We start from the raw sequence: 13368 nt of genomic DNA on the forward strand, positions 1-13368 counted from the left end.
GTGACTAACACAACACAGACTCCCTGAACATATTATGAGCTTCCCTGGTGGCTCAGCAAAAGAGAATCCACCTGCCAATGCAGGAAACATGGGTTCAATCCCTGGGTGGGGAAAATCCCCTGGAGAAGGAAATGGCAGCCCACTCCGGGATTCTTGCCTGGGAAATCCCATGGTCAGAGGAGCCTGGTGGGCTACTGTTCATGGGGTTGCAAAGAGCTGGACATGACTTAACAACTAAGCAGCAACAAAAACATACTTTACTATATACATCGAATACATGGAAATATATAGCTATAATAACAAAAGTAGTACATTTATTAGAAGCAGGATTACTTGTAAAATGATTTAAGCAACTAACTTCCTTTGTCTTTCCTGACTTGTAAATCAGTGAAATGATCAGCAATACCTCAGTCAATTAACAAAACACTTATTAAGTGCCTAAGTAATTCTGAGTGATCTGAGTAACAGTTCCATGTGTGCAAGTCTATGAAACTATACAGATATAGTTATCTTTATTTTATAGAGAAAGAACCAAATAGACTTTGCATAGCCCTTGTGAGAATGCAAGTTAAATTATTAAAAAATCTTACTTCTTCTTGATTACTTTTATCCATATCATTCCTTATTTAAATTAATGAAATTTAACTTATAGGAGGATTGAATAAGATACATTAAAAAATACAAAAAGCAAATAATCCCTTATACATATATAATTATGACCATAAGAATCTACTTCATATTCATTTTTTATAAGTAACATTTATTGATTATACTCATATTTTAATGTTATTTGCAAAAATTACTTGTTTCAATCCAACAATCAGTTAAGAACTATTCAGTATTTCCCTGGTGATCCAGTGGTTAAGGATCCACCTTCCAATGCAGGGGACAGAAGTTGGATTTTCGATTCGGGAAGATTCTACATGCTGTGGGGCTAAGCCCGTGTGCCACAACTGCTGAGCTCATGTTCCAGAGCCTGAGAGCTGCAACTAGTGAAGCCTGCACACCCAGAGCCCGTGCTCCAGAACAAGAGAGACCACTGCAATGAGAAGCTTGTGCACTGCACCTGGAGAGCAGCCCCCACTCACTGAAATTAGAGGAAGACTGCATGCGCGGCAGCAAAGACCCAGCACAAAATTAAAAAATAAATCTTAAAAAAAGAACTATTCAAAACCTACCATGCATTTAGAAGAATAAATTTTGAATAAATGTGATTTATCAGGTTGACATATTGAAGGTTCCTGAGAAAATGTGTGTCATACAAATAAAAAGGCATTTGAACAAATAGAACCATAAAAATCACAAGAGTTATATGCTATTGGTGTTCCAAGAAAGGACTATGCTTTTCCAAATTTTGGAAAAGTACAGTGTCTGGCATTTCATAGAAGCTGGATAAAAGAATGTCAAATGAACATATGAGTGTATGACTAAATAAACCAGTGAGTTGTTGACCGGCAGGAAAAAGCAAAATAAGTATCTCCCTTCTATCAGGGAGATTATTTCCTTTTTATTTTCTTATCTAGGAGGACAATTCTCTATATTTTCATTTTTATAGGCCAATTGTTCACTTAAAACTTGTGGGCATGCATGCTAAGTCGCTTCCGTCATGTCCAACTCTTTGTGACCCAGTGGACTGTAGCCTGCCTGGTTTCTCTATCCATGGGATTCTTTAGCAAGAATACTGGAGTGGGCAGCCATGCCCTCCTCCAGGGGATCTTCCTGACCTAGGAATCGAACCTGACCCAGGATCTCTTATGTCTCCTTCACTGGCAGGCACATTCTTTATCACTCGTGCCACCTGGGAATTCCCTCACTTGAACTTAATATTTTAAAAACATTTCCTTCATCATATAGATCTTTGTGAAGCTTCTATAATCTCTATCCTTTAGAAATAAATGCTATTATTTTCAAAGTTTACAATGTCAGACTTCAATCACTCTGGTGGTTTCCCTGATCTTATATTTCTACTGACACTCTCATAATCTCTTAGATGTTAATTTTAAGAAAAATAATTATGCTTGCAAAAGGACTTAAATTTTCCCATGCCTACCAATATCAGGAAGAAGATCATATGGAGAAAAAAATATTTAAAAGATGATTCTCTTTTCTCCATATAATCCTCTCTTTGATACTGGTAGGCATGAGAACATCCTTTAGGAAGCCTAATTTTTTTTTTAAAATTCTACTTCTTTACTTGTGTTTGCTTAAAATTAATGTCTAAGAGATTAAGAGAGTGTTGGTACAAATATAAGATCAAGGAAACCACCAGAGTGGTTAAAGTCTGACATCATAAACTTTGAAAATAATAGAATTTATTTCTAAAGGATAGAGATTAAAGAAGCTTCACAAAGAGGGCTTAGATGTTCCCATATATACCAATATCAAAGAGAGGATTATATGGAGAAAAAGAGAGTCATCTTTTACATTTTGGGCTTTCCTGATAGCTCAGTTGGTAAATAATCCACCTACAATGCAGGAGATCCCGGTTCAATTCCTAGGTTGAGAAGATCCACTGGAGAAGGGATAGGCTACCCACTCCAGTATTCTTGGGCTTCCCTTGTAGCTCAGCTGGTGAAGAATCTGCCTGTAATGTGGGAGACCTGAGTTTGATCCCTGAGTTGGGAAGAAACCCTGGAGAAGGGAAAGGCTACCCACTCCAGTATTCTGGCATGGAGAATTCCACAGACTGTATAGCCCACGGGGTCACAAAGAGTCAGACATGACTGAGTGACTTTCACTCATCTTTGTTTTGCTTTTAAAATCTGGGCCTGTTGGGGGTCACTTGCTTAACATAGAAGAAGAAAGTGATGGATATACTGTCTAATTCATAAAAATTAACTAGTCCTCAGATCCAAATAGATAAATATTAGCAGACATGGTAAAGAAAGTAAAAATTAGTTATTTTTACTTTAAAATACTGTCTATTCAGTTATTCATTACAGGATTCAAAATTACTCACTTTAGGAAAATTATTCTTCTCTTGATCACAAAATATGGTGGCCATTACCTTTATCTGGCTCAGAACATAATAGAACTTTTGACCTTGGAGCATAAACATTTATCACACTGGTTTACAGTTCAACTTTTTACAAAACAGACATCCACTGCTCAGTTTGCTACATTCACTCACTCAAAATACTTACACTGCTTTTAACATCTTTCAGCTTCGGGAGAATATCTAATCCAAAACCGTCTGCCTGTCCCCGAGTATTATTTCCACCATTCATGTAGTTGCCAAAGGCAAGAACCAAACCCAAAACCTGCATAACCCCTGAGCCATGTTTTAATGTCTGTAAAACAGGATAAAGAAGAATTTCTCACTTACTGTTTGAATTTTCTCAAGTCAGTGGCAGATATTCAGATCATGCTAATAATTATGGGTCATATCCAAACTTCATCAGTGCTCATTTTAGGTATATTTAAGAACAGCGTCTCCAAAGATAACTTTGAAAAAGCTGCAGGTTGTGCTTCTCCAGCTGAGAGGTACCAGCCTAGGATGCTTCTGTAGTGTAGTTGCAAGGAAACCAAACATACCCATAACATGAGAACCACCACAGTATAATGTCACTGCCATCAGTCCAGCTGCACCTGCCTCTGTGTAACATTTTTAGCATAAGGTGTGGGAAACCGAAACACAGTTATAAAGTTTAATTTCCAAATTTAGATTTATCCCTGAAAGTTTCATACTCACTTCTTCCAAAGCACACAGTTTAACTTGAATTTGTGCATCACTTCCTCTGAAAATCTCTTTAATGACATAATTCTACTTTTCAAAATAATTTACCACAACCAGAATGAACGGTACTATTAAATTTTGATAAGCTGTTTTAGATGTTAATATTGGTCATTTCTGCCAAGCATTTGCTCTTTATTTTCAGAAGAATATTTCTCTTCTGTTGAGTCATATAGCTATTCCTGAAGCATTTGGTTGGAATCACTAACAATTTGTTGAGGGGCTCTCTGCAAAATGGAGGAAAATAAAGAAAATGCATTCAAATGGTACTCAGTTGGCAGTATTTACTGTAAATAAAAGCCAATTTGTTTGAAATATGAACATGACTGAGCACAATTAGGTATCAGGACCCAAGCACCCACCTCACACAACTTCTGTAGCAGCTCCAGTTTGCGCCGAATTGAGCAAATGCTTTCTGAAAATGTGGACTGAAACAGGATGCAAAAGACTCGCTCTGAAAAGTTGGGGATTAGTGACAGTTCATAAAGGAACCTAAGGAGACAAAACACGTTCATCCCCACGTCATTCATGACACTGATGCACAGAAGACGCTCCATTTTCCCAATGGAAAGAGCCCCCCATGGCCTGCATGCTGCCCCTGGGGGCCATGGTGTGCTTACTGCTCAGGCTTGTCCAGAGACTTGGCGTTCTCCTTGTCTTTGGAGGACCGACCATGCTTTTCAATTTTTTCCAGTTCATCTGACTGTGCTCTCTGGAAAAACACAAACCAAGCAGTTTTTAGATAATGATCTTAAATACAGCAAAACTCTAAATATTTTCATATTTCTTAGCATCTGAGGTAAATCTTGACTTAATTCATGAGGTACTTTAAAGTGTATAACGGACTTTTGGACTCAGAGGGAGAGGGAGAGGGTGGGATGATTTGGGAGAATGACATTCTAACATGTATACTATCATTAAGAATTGAATCGCCAGTCTATGTCTGACGCAGGATGCAGCATGCTTGGGGCTGGTGCATGGGGATGACCCAGAGAGATGTTATGGGGAGGGAGGTGGGAGGGGGGTTCATGTTTGGGAACGCATGTAAGAATTAAAGATTTTAAAATTAAAAAAATAAAAAATTAAAAAAAAATAAAATAAAAAAATAAAGTGTATATGTGTAATACAAACCAGATCATCTCCAAATCTTCCAAATATTATTGGCTATCAAAAGTGAAAGTGAAATTCTCTCAGTCATGTCTGACTCTTTGTGACCCCATGGCCTATACAGTCCGTGGAATTCTCCAGGTCAGAATACTGGAGTGGGTAGCCTTTCCCTTCTCCAGGGGATCTTCCCAACCCAGGGATCGAACCCAGGTCTCCTGGGTTGCAGGTGGATTATTTACCAGCTGAGCCACAAGGGAAGCCCAAGAAAACTGGAGTGGGTAGCCTATCCCTTCTCCAGGGGATCTTCCTGACCCAGGAATCAAACCAGAGTCTTCTGCCTTGTAGGCAGATTCTTTACCAACTGAGCTATCAGGGAAACCATTATTGGCTATTGGTGATGTGCAAAATATTTATTCCAGCATGGTTTAAATCAATATGATTTCCCTTTTTTGTTTTCTTTAGCTGTTTATAATACCCTCTGGAGGGACTTCTCTGGCAGTCCAGTGGCTAGGATTCTGAGCTTCCACTGTAGCGGGGCACAGGTTCAATTCCTGCTCAGGGAACTCAGACCCCACATGCCAAATAAACTATAATACTCTCTGGAAGGCAATACTTTTATTTAAAAATGGTATTTCTTATTCAGAAGTTAATCAAATTAAATTTGGAAGGAATTTGATCCTAAAGCTGTTATAAGATTTTTAAAAGAAAAAGTACCTATTTACCTATTGCAATCATTGTCTATGCCTATCTGCTCTGGGAGAAAGAAAAGTACAGTTGAATTATTAAGTCATGGAACAAAAATAAAAGATTTTGATTCTCCTGAATTTTCTTTTTGACACAAAAACAGCTCTAGGCTTTATCTTCCCAAGTGTCTCCTTTTACCCTTGAAAATCTCAAGCTAAAAATTTGTAATTCTAAATTTGTTTCTTTATGGGAGAGGATTTTCTACATTTTAACATAAAGTAGAAAATTTTATAGGCTGACCAAAACACAAACTTATGCTTTATGGAGAATCTGGATGATTGTTATTTTTTATTTTAATGTCTCTGTCATTCACAAAGATGTTTCAAACCAGCCTAAACACTTCATTTTCTAAGTGCATGAAGAAATTTGAGTAGGTCATCCTATGCTGGGTTTGAGTCTAGTCCTCAGAAGGTAAAATCCCTTCAAGATTATTTGTTGTTTACACAGAAAAGCAGCCCAGCCAAAAACTGCTGTACATGACAGAACCTGATCAACTTTCAAGTGAAGCAATGGTTCTATTTTGAACTCACTGATTATTCTGAAAGGCAGGTATTTCTGTTGATGGGATTAATTAGCAAAGACTAGTTCCTCCAAGAAAACTTCTTTTAGCAGGGAAAGAAGATTTGATGACAGATTGGTCAGACTTCTGAGGGTTTGATAAATTTTGCTTTTGGAATATGATGCAACAGAAGAATACTGACAAGTAAAGATACAACATCTGCTGCAAAGCCTGCCTTGCCCACCTCAACCCCTCCTATAACCAGTCTCTCTCTAGAACAACACAAAACCTTATATTTGCTCTGTATTGTGCCACGGACACCACCATGTCTTACTGGTGATGTGCAGACATGTTTACAACTTCTGTGAGAGAAGGGCCACGTCCTGTGTATCTCTGTGGTCCTGGTGACCAGCATGATTCATGATGTGGTCAGCCCTCTGCATCCTGGGCTCTGAATTCATGGATTCAACCAAATGCAGATCCAAAATATTTGGGGGAAAAATTCCATAAAGTTCTCAAATGATTGCACTCCAGCAATCATTTACACAGCATTTCCAGCATATTAGGCATTATAAGTAACTGAGGTGATTAAAAGTATACAAGAGGGTAGGGTGGGGTGTTCTATGCAAGAACTGTGTCATTTTATTTAAGGGACTTCAGCACCTTTTTTGTATCAATCCTCCCTCATGTCCCCCTCCCTGCAGATATCCAGGGATGACTATATGGCTGTTGTTCAGTTGCTAAACCGTCCCCGCCTCTCTGCGACCCATGGACTGCAGTGTGCCAGGCTTTCTTCACTATCACCCTGAGTTTGCTTAAACTCATGTCCATTGAGTCAGTGATACCATCCAACCATCTCATCCTATGTCACCCTCTTCTCCTCTTGCCCTCAGTTTTTCCTACCATCAGTGTCTTTTCCAAAGAGTCAGCTCTTCACATCAAGGGGTCAAAGTATTGGAGCTTCAGCTTCAGCATCAGTCCTTCCAATGAATATTCAGGGTTGACTTCCTTTATGATTGACTGGTTTGATCTCCTTGCATTTCAAGGGATTTTCAAGAGTCTTCTCTAGCACCACAATTCAAAAGCTTCAATTCTTTAGCACTCAGTTTTCTTTATGGTCCATCTCTCACATCCATACATGGCTCCTGGGAAAAACATTGCTTTGACTAGATGGACCTTTGTTGGCAAAGTGATGTCTATGCTTTTTAATATGCTGTCTAGGTTTGTCACAGATTTTCTTCCAAGGAGCAAGCATCTTTTAATTCTGTGTCTACAGTCATTGTCCATAGTGATTTTGGAGCCCAAGAGAGAATATCTGTCACAGTTTCCACTTTTTCCCCATCAATTTGCCATTAAGTGATGGGACCAGTCACGGCTATGGTTTCTCCAGTGGTCATGTATGGATGTGAGAGTTAGACTGTGAAGAAAGCTGAGCACTGAAGAATTGACGCTTTTGAACTGTGGTGTTGGAGAAGACTCTTGAGAGTCCCTTGGACTTCAAGGAATTCCAACCAGTCCATTCTGAAGGAGATCAGCCCTGGGATTTCTTTGGAAGGAATGATGCTAAAGCTGCAACTCCAGTACTTTGGCCACCTCATGCGAAGAGTTGACTCATTGGAAAAGACTCTGATGCTGGGAAGGATTGGGGGCAGGAGGAGAAGGGGACGACAGAGGATGAGATGGCTGGATGGCATCACTGACTCGATGGACATGAGTTTGAGTGAACTCCGGGAGTTGGGATGGACAGGGAGGCCTGGTGTGCTGCGATTCATGGGGTCACAAAGAGTCGGACACGACTGAGCAACTGAACTGTACTGTGGAGAACATCAGTAATCCTATTACACTTATTTGAAGAAACTAATGATTAAATGTTTCCTAAAACAGTAAAGACCTCTAGGAAGTGATGGGAACAGACAGTCAATCTAGTTCACTTCTACTAAGGTACCACAGTGCACACCTTTGAGGATGCTCTGTCCTCTGCTGAGCACTGGATCCTTTTCCATACTGAGGTTTACAACCTGTCAACCAGGAAACTAAGTAAAGATCACTCCAACTATGAAGCCTGCCTGTGAAATCCAATCTTGAAAAGTATAAATTTAAACCTCTAATTCTTTCTACTTTGCCTGATTTCCCCCTCCTTCTAATTGGATTAGTTGTTTAATTAAAAAGGGATGTGGATTTTTTGTCCTTTTTTTAAAAAAAATATCTTTTCTTGGACTAAACTTCTAATAGGACTTACTTCCAAGGTTTGCTTTTGTCTTACTATTTAAGATTATTTCTGTTTCTTGAATATGAAATACAGAAAACAGAAACATTCTCTGAAAAAAAATCATACAAGGACATTTTTACAGGCACATTTCTGACTTTACATTAAATATTTGATTCACTGAAAAAAAAAAAAAAGCATTCTACCTCAGCTTCTCTTCCATCCTCCCAACCTCTGTCCACCACTTCTCACTGGGCCATATCAAGTATGTACTAAGAATTAGAATCAATAGATATATTGAAGCATCCATAAACACTGCATAGTTTCTGAAGAGATCTTACTCTCAGAACTCAATGGCAGTCAATAACCCAAAGTTAACTGTAAAGATTTTTGCTTTTTAAAAAAATCAATAGGATATACTGTATTTAGAATCTCTGGATTTTCTAGGATTTAATTCCTCAGGAAACAAGTATCGGGCCCTCAAGGCTGTGGGTTTTGAAATTATGTCGTGTTTAGATCTGGAGACTGCCCAAAATTCACGGACAACTAGAAGGGAAAGCCCCCTGCCAAACATATGCCATCAGGGAAAAATAAAGATTGCATTCTCAAGAAGGCTGCATAACAAGAGCATCCGTCTGTTCCACAGAGGTCACACAAAACAAGCCAATGATCTGGAAGCATCTGGCAAAATGCAAACATGGATTTACAGCAAAGGATTCAGGCTGGCTATGGGTACTGCTCTCAAGGACAAGGAGTGGAAAAGCAAGTGTTCCTTGTACCCCTGAAACAAATATAACAATGTATGCCAATTATATCTCAATAAAAATGAAAAGGAAAAAATAAATCACTAATTAAAAGATCATTTATCATTTATTTACTAGGAAAAATTGAGTTTAAACATTAGTCTATTTTCTACTAAATAAAACTTAAATAGCAGTTCAAAATACCATTATTGCCTAAGAGGGACAACATCAGGAATGCACCTTCAGACACAGAAGTGTATGCAGAATACCAGCTGAGAGTGGACAGGAATATATGACCAGTGGTAAAGAATATATAGAACCATGCAAAGCTCAAGATCAAGCCCTGAGCCTCTGCAGTGGGAACACTGAATCTAAGACCCTGGACAACCGGAGAACTAACCCTAGGGAGAATCAAATAGCAAGAACTTCCACAAAGGAAACCACTTGAATACAAGACCCACCAACACCCAAGCACCAGTAGAACCCTGTGCAGAATGCCTCATCCAAACAACAGACAAAACAAAAATACAAACCCAATCATCAGCAGACAGGATTACCACCTCACTCAGCCTTGCCCATCAGAGGAAAAAAATAACTCAGCACAAATCTCACCCTATACAAAGCTTACACAAACCACTGGATCAACCTTAGGAGGGCAGAAACCAAAGGATGAAAGAATTCAGCCTTGAAGCTTGGAAAAAGGAGACCTCAAACACAATAAGTTAAAAATAATATAACAAAAAGGCAGAGAAATACTACACTAATGAAGGAACAAACTAGAAACACAAGTGCAAATAAATGAAGAGGAAATAGGTAAACTACCTGAAAAAGAATTCAGAATAATGATAGTAAAGATGATCAGAAACCTTAAAAACAAAATGGAGAAAATGCAAGACTCAGTTAACAGAGACCTAGAAGAATTAAAGAATAAACCTACAGAGACAAACAACACAATTACTGAAATTAAAAATACTCTAGAAAGAATCAATAGCAGAATATCTGAAGCAGAAGAACGAATCAGTGAGCTGAGAGATAAAATGGTGTAAATAACTTCTGAAGAGCAGAATAAAGTAAAAAGAACAAAAAGAGCTGAGGACAGTCTCAGAGACCACTGGGACCATATCAAATGCACCAACATTTGAATTATAGGGGTCGCAGAAGAATAAGAGAAAAAGAAATGGCATGAGAAATTTTTTGAAGAGAATAGAGCTGAAAATTTCCCCAGCATGGAAAAGGAAATAGCGAGTCAAGTCCAAAAGGCACAAAGAGTCCCATACAGGATAAACCCAAGGAGAAACATGCCAAGACACATACTAATCAAACTAACAAAGACTAAACACAAGGAAAGAAAATTAAAAGCAGCAAGGGAAACCCCATATGCTCAACAGCTGATCTTTCAGCAGAAACTCTGTAGGCCAGAAGGGAATGGCAGGATATATTTAAAGGGAAAAATCTACAACCAAGATTACTGTACCCAGAAAATATCTCAGTCAAAATTGATGGAGAAATCAAATCTTTTCAGACAAGCAAAAGTTAAGAGAATTCAGTACCACCAAATCAGCTTTACAACAAATGTTAAATGGATTTATATAACCAAGAAATATAAAAGAAGAAACAGATATACAAAATCAAACCCCGAACAATTAAGAAAATGGCAGTAGGAACATACATATCAATAATTACTTGAAATGTAAATGGATTAAATGCTCCAACCAAAAGACACAGACTGGCTGAATGGATACAAAAACAAGACCCATATATATTCTGTCTGAAGAAACCCACTTCAGGCCTAAAGACACATATACACTGAAAGTGAGAGGATGGAAACATATATTCCTGCAAATGGAAAGCAAAAGAAAGCTGGAGTAACAATCCTTATATCAGACAAAATAAACCTTAAAATAAAGAATATTACAAGAGATAAGGAAGGGCACTACATAATGATCAAGGGATCAATCCAAGAGGAAGATATGACAACTATAAATATCTATGCACCCAACATAGGAGCACCTCAGTACGTAAGACAAACACTAACAGACATAAAAGGAAAAATTGACAGTAACAATAATAGTAGGAAACTTCAACACCCCACTCACACTAATGGACAGATCATCAAAACAGAAAATTAATAAGGAAACACAAGTCTTAAATGATACATTAGATGAGCTGGATCTCATTGATATCTTCAGGACATTCCATCCAAATGCAGAAGAATACACTTTCTTCTCAAGTGCAAATGATACATTCTCCAGGACAGACCACATCTTGGGTAACAAATCAAACTTCAGCAAATTTAAGAATATTGAAATTATATAAAGCATCTTTTCTGACCACAATGCTATGAGACTAGATATCAATTACAAAGAAAAAAAACTGTAAAAAACAAAAACACATGGAGATTAAACAACGCTTCTATATAACCAACAGGTTACTGAAGAAATCAATAGGGAAATCAAAAAATTTCTCAAAACAAATGATGATGAAAACATGACAACTCAAATTCTATGGGATACAGCAAAAGCAGTTTTAAGAGGGAAGTTTATAGCAATACAACCCTACCTCAAGAAACAAGAAAAGCATCGAACAGACAACTTAACTTTACACCTGAAACAGCTGGAAAAGAAGACCAAAAATCCCAAAAATTAGCATCAGGAAAGAAATCATAAAGATCCCAGCAGAAATAAATGAAAAATAAATGAAAGAAAAAATAGTAAAGATTAATAAAACTAAAAGCTGTTTTTTTGAGAAGATAAAGAAAATTGACAAATCTTTAGCCAGACTCATCCAGAAAACAAGAGTGAAAATCAAATCAACAAAATTAGAAATGATAAGCGAGGGATTACTACAGACAATGCAGAAATACAAAGGATTATAAAGGACTATTATGAACAACTATATGGCAATAAAATTGCTAACCTGGAAGAAATGGACAGATGCTTAGAAAAGTTCAATCTTCCAAGACTGAACCAGGAAGAAATAGAAATTATGAACACCCAAATACAAGCCCTGAAATTGAAGTTGTGATAAAAAATCTCCCCAAAAAACAAAACCCCAGGGCCAGATGCTTCACAGGAGAATTCTATCAAACATTTAGAGAAGAGCTAATGCCTATCCTTCTAAAACTCCTTCAAAAAATTTCAGAGGAAGGAAAACTTCCAAACTCATTCTATGAGGCTACCATCACCCTAATATCAAAACCAGATAAAGGCAACACAAAAAAGAAAACTACAGGTCAATATCACTGCTGAACATACAGATGCAAAAATCCTCAACAAATTTTTAGCAAACAGAATTCAACAATACATTAAAAAGCTCATACACCATGATCCAGTTGGGTTTATACCAGGGATGCAAGAATTCTTCAATAAATGCAAACCAGTCAATGTGATACACCATGTTAACAAATTGAAAGATAAAAACCATATGATCATCTCAATAGATGCAGAAAAAGCCTTTGACAAAATTCAGCACCCATTTATGATTAAAATTCTTCAAAAATGGGCATAGAAGGAACATACCTCAACATAGTAAAGGTCATATATGATAAGCCTACAGCAAGCATTATTCTCAATGGTGAAAAATCGAAAGCATTCCTCCTAAGATCAGGAACAAGACAAGGGTGTCCACCTTCACCACTATTTTTCAACATAGTTTTGGAAGTCCTAGCTAGAGCAATCAGAGAAGAAAATGTTATTAAAGCAATCCAGACCAGAAGAGAAGTTAAGCTCTCACTGTTTGCAGGTGACATGATACTGTACATAGAAAACCCTAAAGATACTATCAGAAAATTACTAGAGCTAATCAGTGAATTTATCAAATTCACAGGATACAATATCAATACACAGAAATAACTTACATTTCTATATACTAACAATGAAGAATCCAGAAAGAGAAATTAAGGAATCAATCCCATTCACCATTGCAACAAAAAGAGTTAAATATCTAGGAACAAACGTATCTAAGGAGACAAAAGAACCATACACAGAAAATTATAAGACACTGATGAAAGAAATTATAGATGACATAAACAGATAGATATTCCATGTTCCTGGGTAGAAAGAATCAATATTGTAAAAATGACTATACTACCAAACACAATCTATTGATTCAATCTGATCCCTATCAAATTACCAATGGCACTTTTCACAGAACTAGAACAAAAGTTTCACAATTCATGTGGAAACACAAAAGACCCCCAAATGCCCAAATCAGTCTTGAGAAAGAAGAATGGAACTGGAGGAATCAACCTTCCTGACTTCAGATTACACTACAAAACTACAGTCATCAAGACAGTATGGTAGTGGTACAAAAACAGAAATATAGACCAATGGAACAA

The 13368-nt window shown here is 37.5% G+C and overlaps 1 protein-coding gene across 1 annotated transcript in view; it reads right to left on the minus strand.

Moving 5' to 3' along the window:
- The window catches only part of FMN2 (formin 2), a 354330-nt gene that overhangs the window by 95259 nt on the left and 245703 nt on the right, over positions 1-13368 (minus strand). Inside the window, exons 9-11 of the mRNA XM_070289497.1 lie at positions 4354-4445; positions 4096-4225; positions 3144-3290 (exon numbers count right to left, since the gene is read on the minus strand). Coding sequence (XP_070145598.1) covers positions 3144-3290; positions 4096-4225; positions 4354-4445 — 369 coding nt within the window. The remainder of the gene's footprint in view (positions 1-3143; positions 3291-4095; positions 4226-4353; positions 4446-13368) is intronic.

The sequence above is a fragment of the Ovis canadensis genome, chromosome 25 (assembly GCF_042477335.2).
Source record: "Ovis canadensis isolate MfBH-ARS-UI-01 breed Bighorn chromosome 25, ARS-UI_OviCan_v2, whole genome shotgun sequence".
Lineage (NCBI taxonomy): Eukaryota > Metazoa > Chordata > Mammalia > Artiodactyla > Bovidae > Ovis > Ovis canadensis.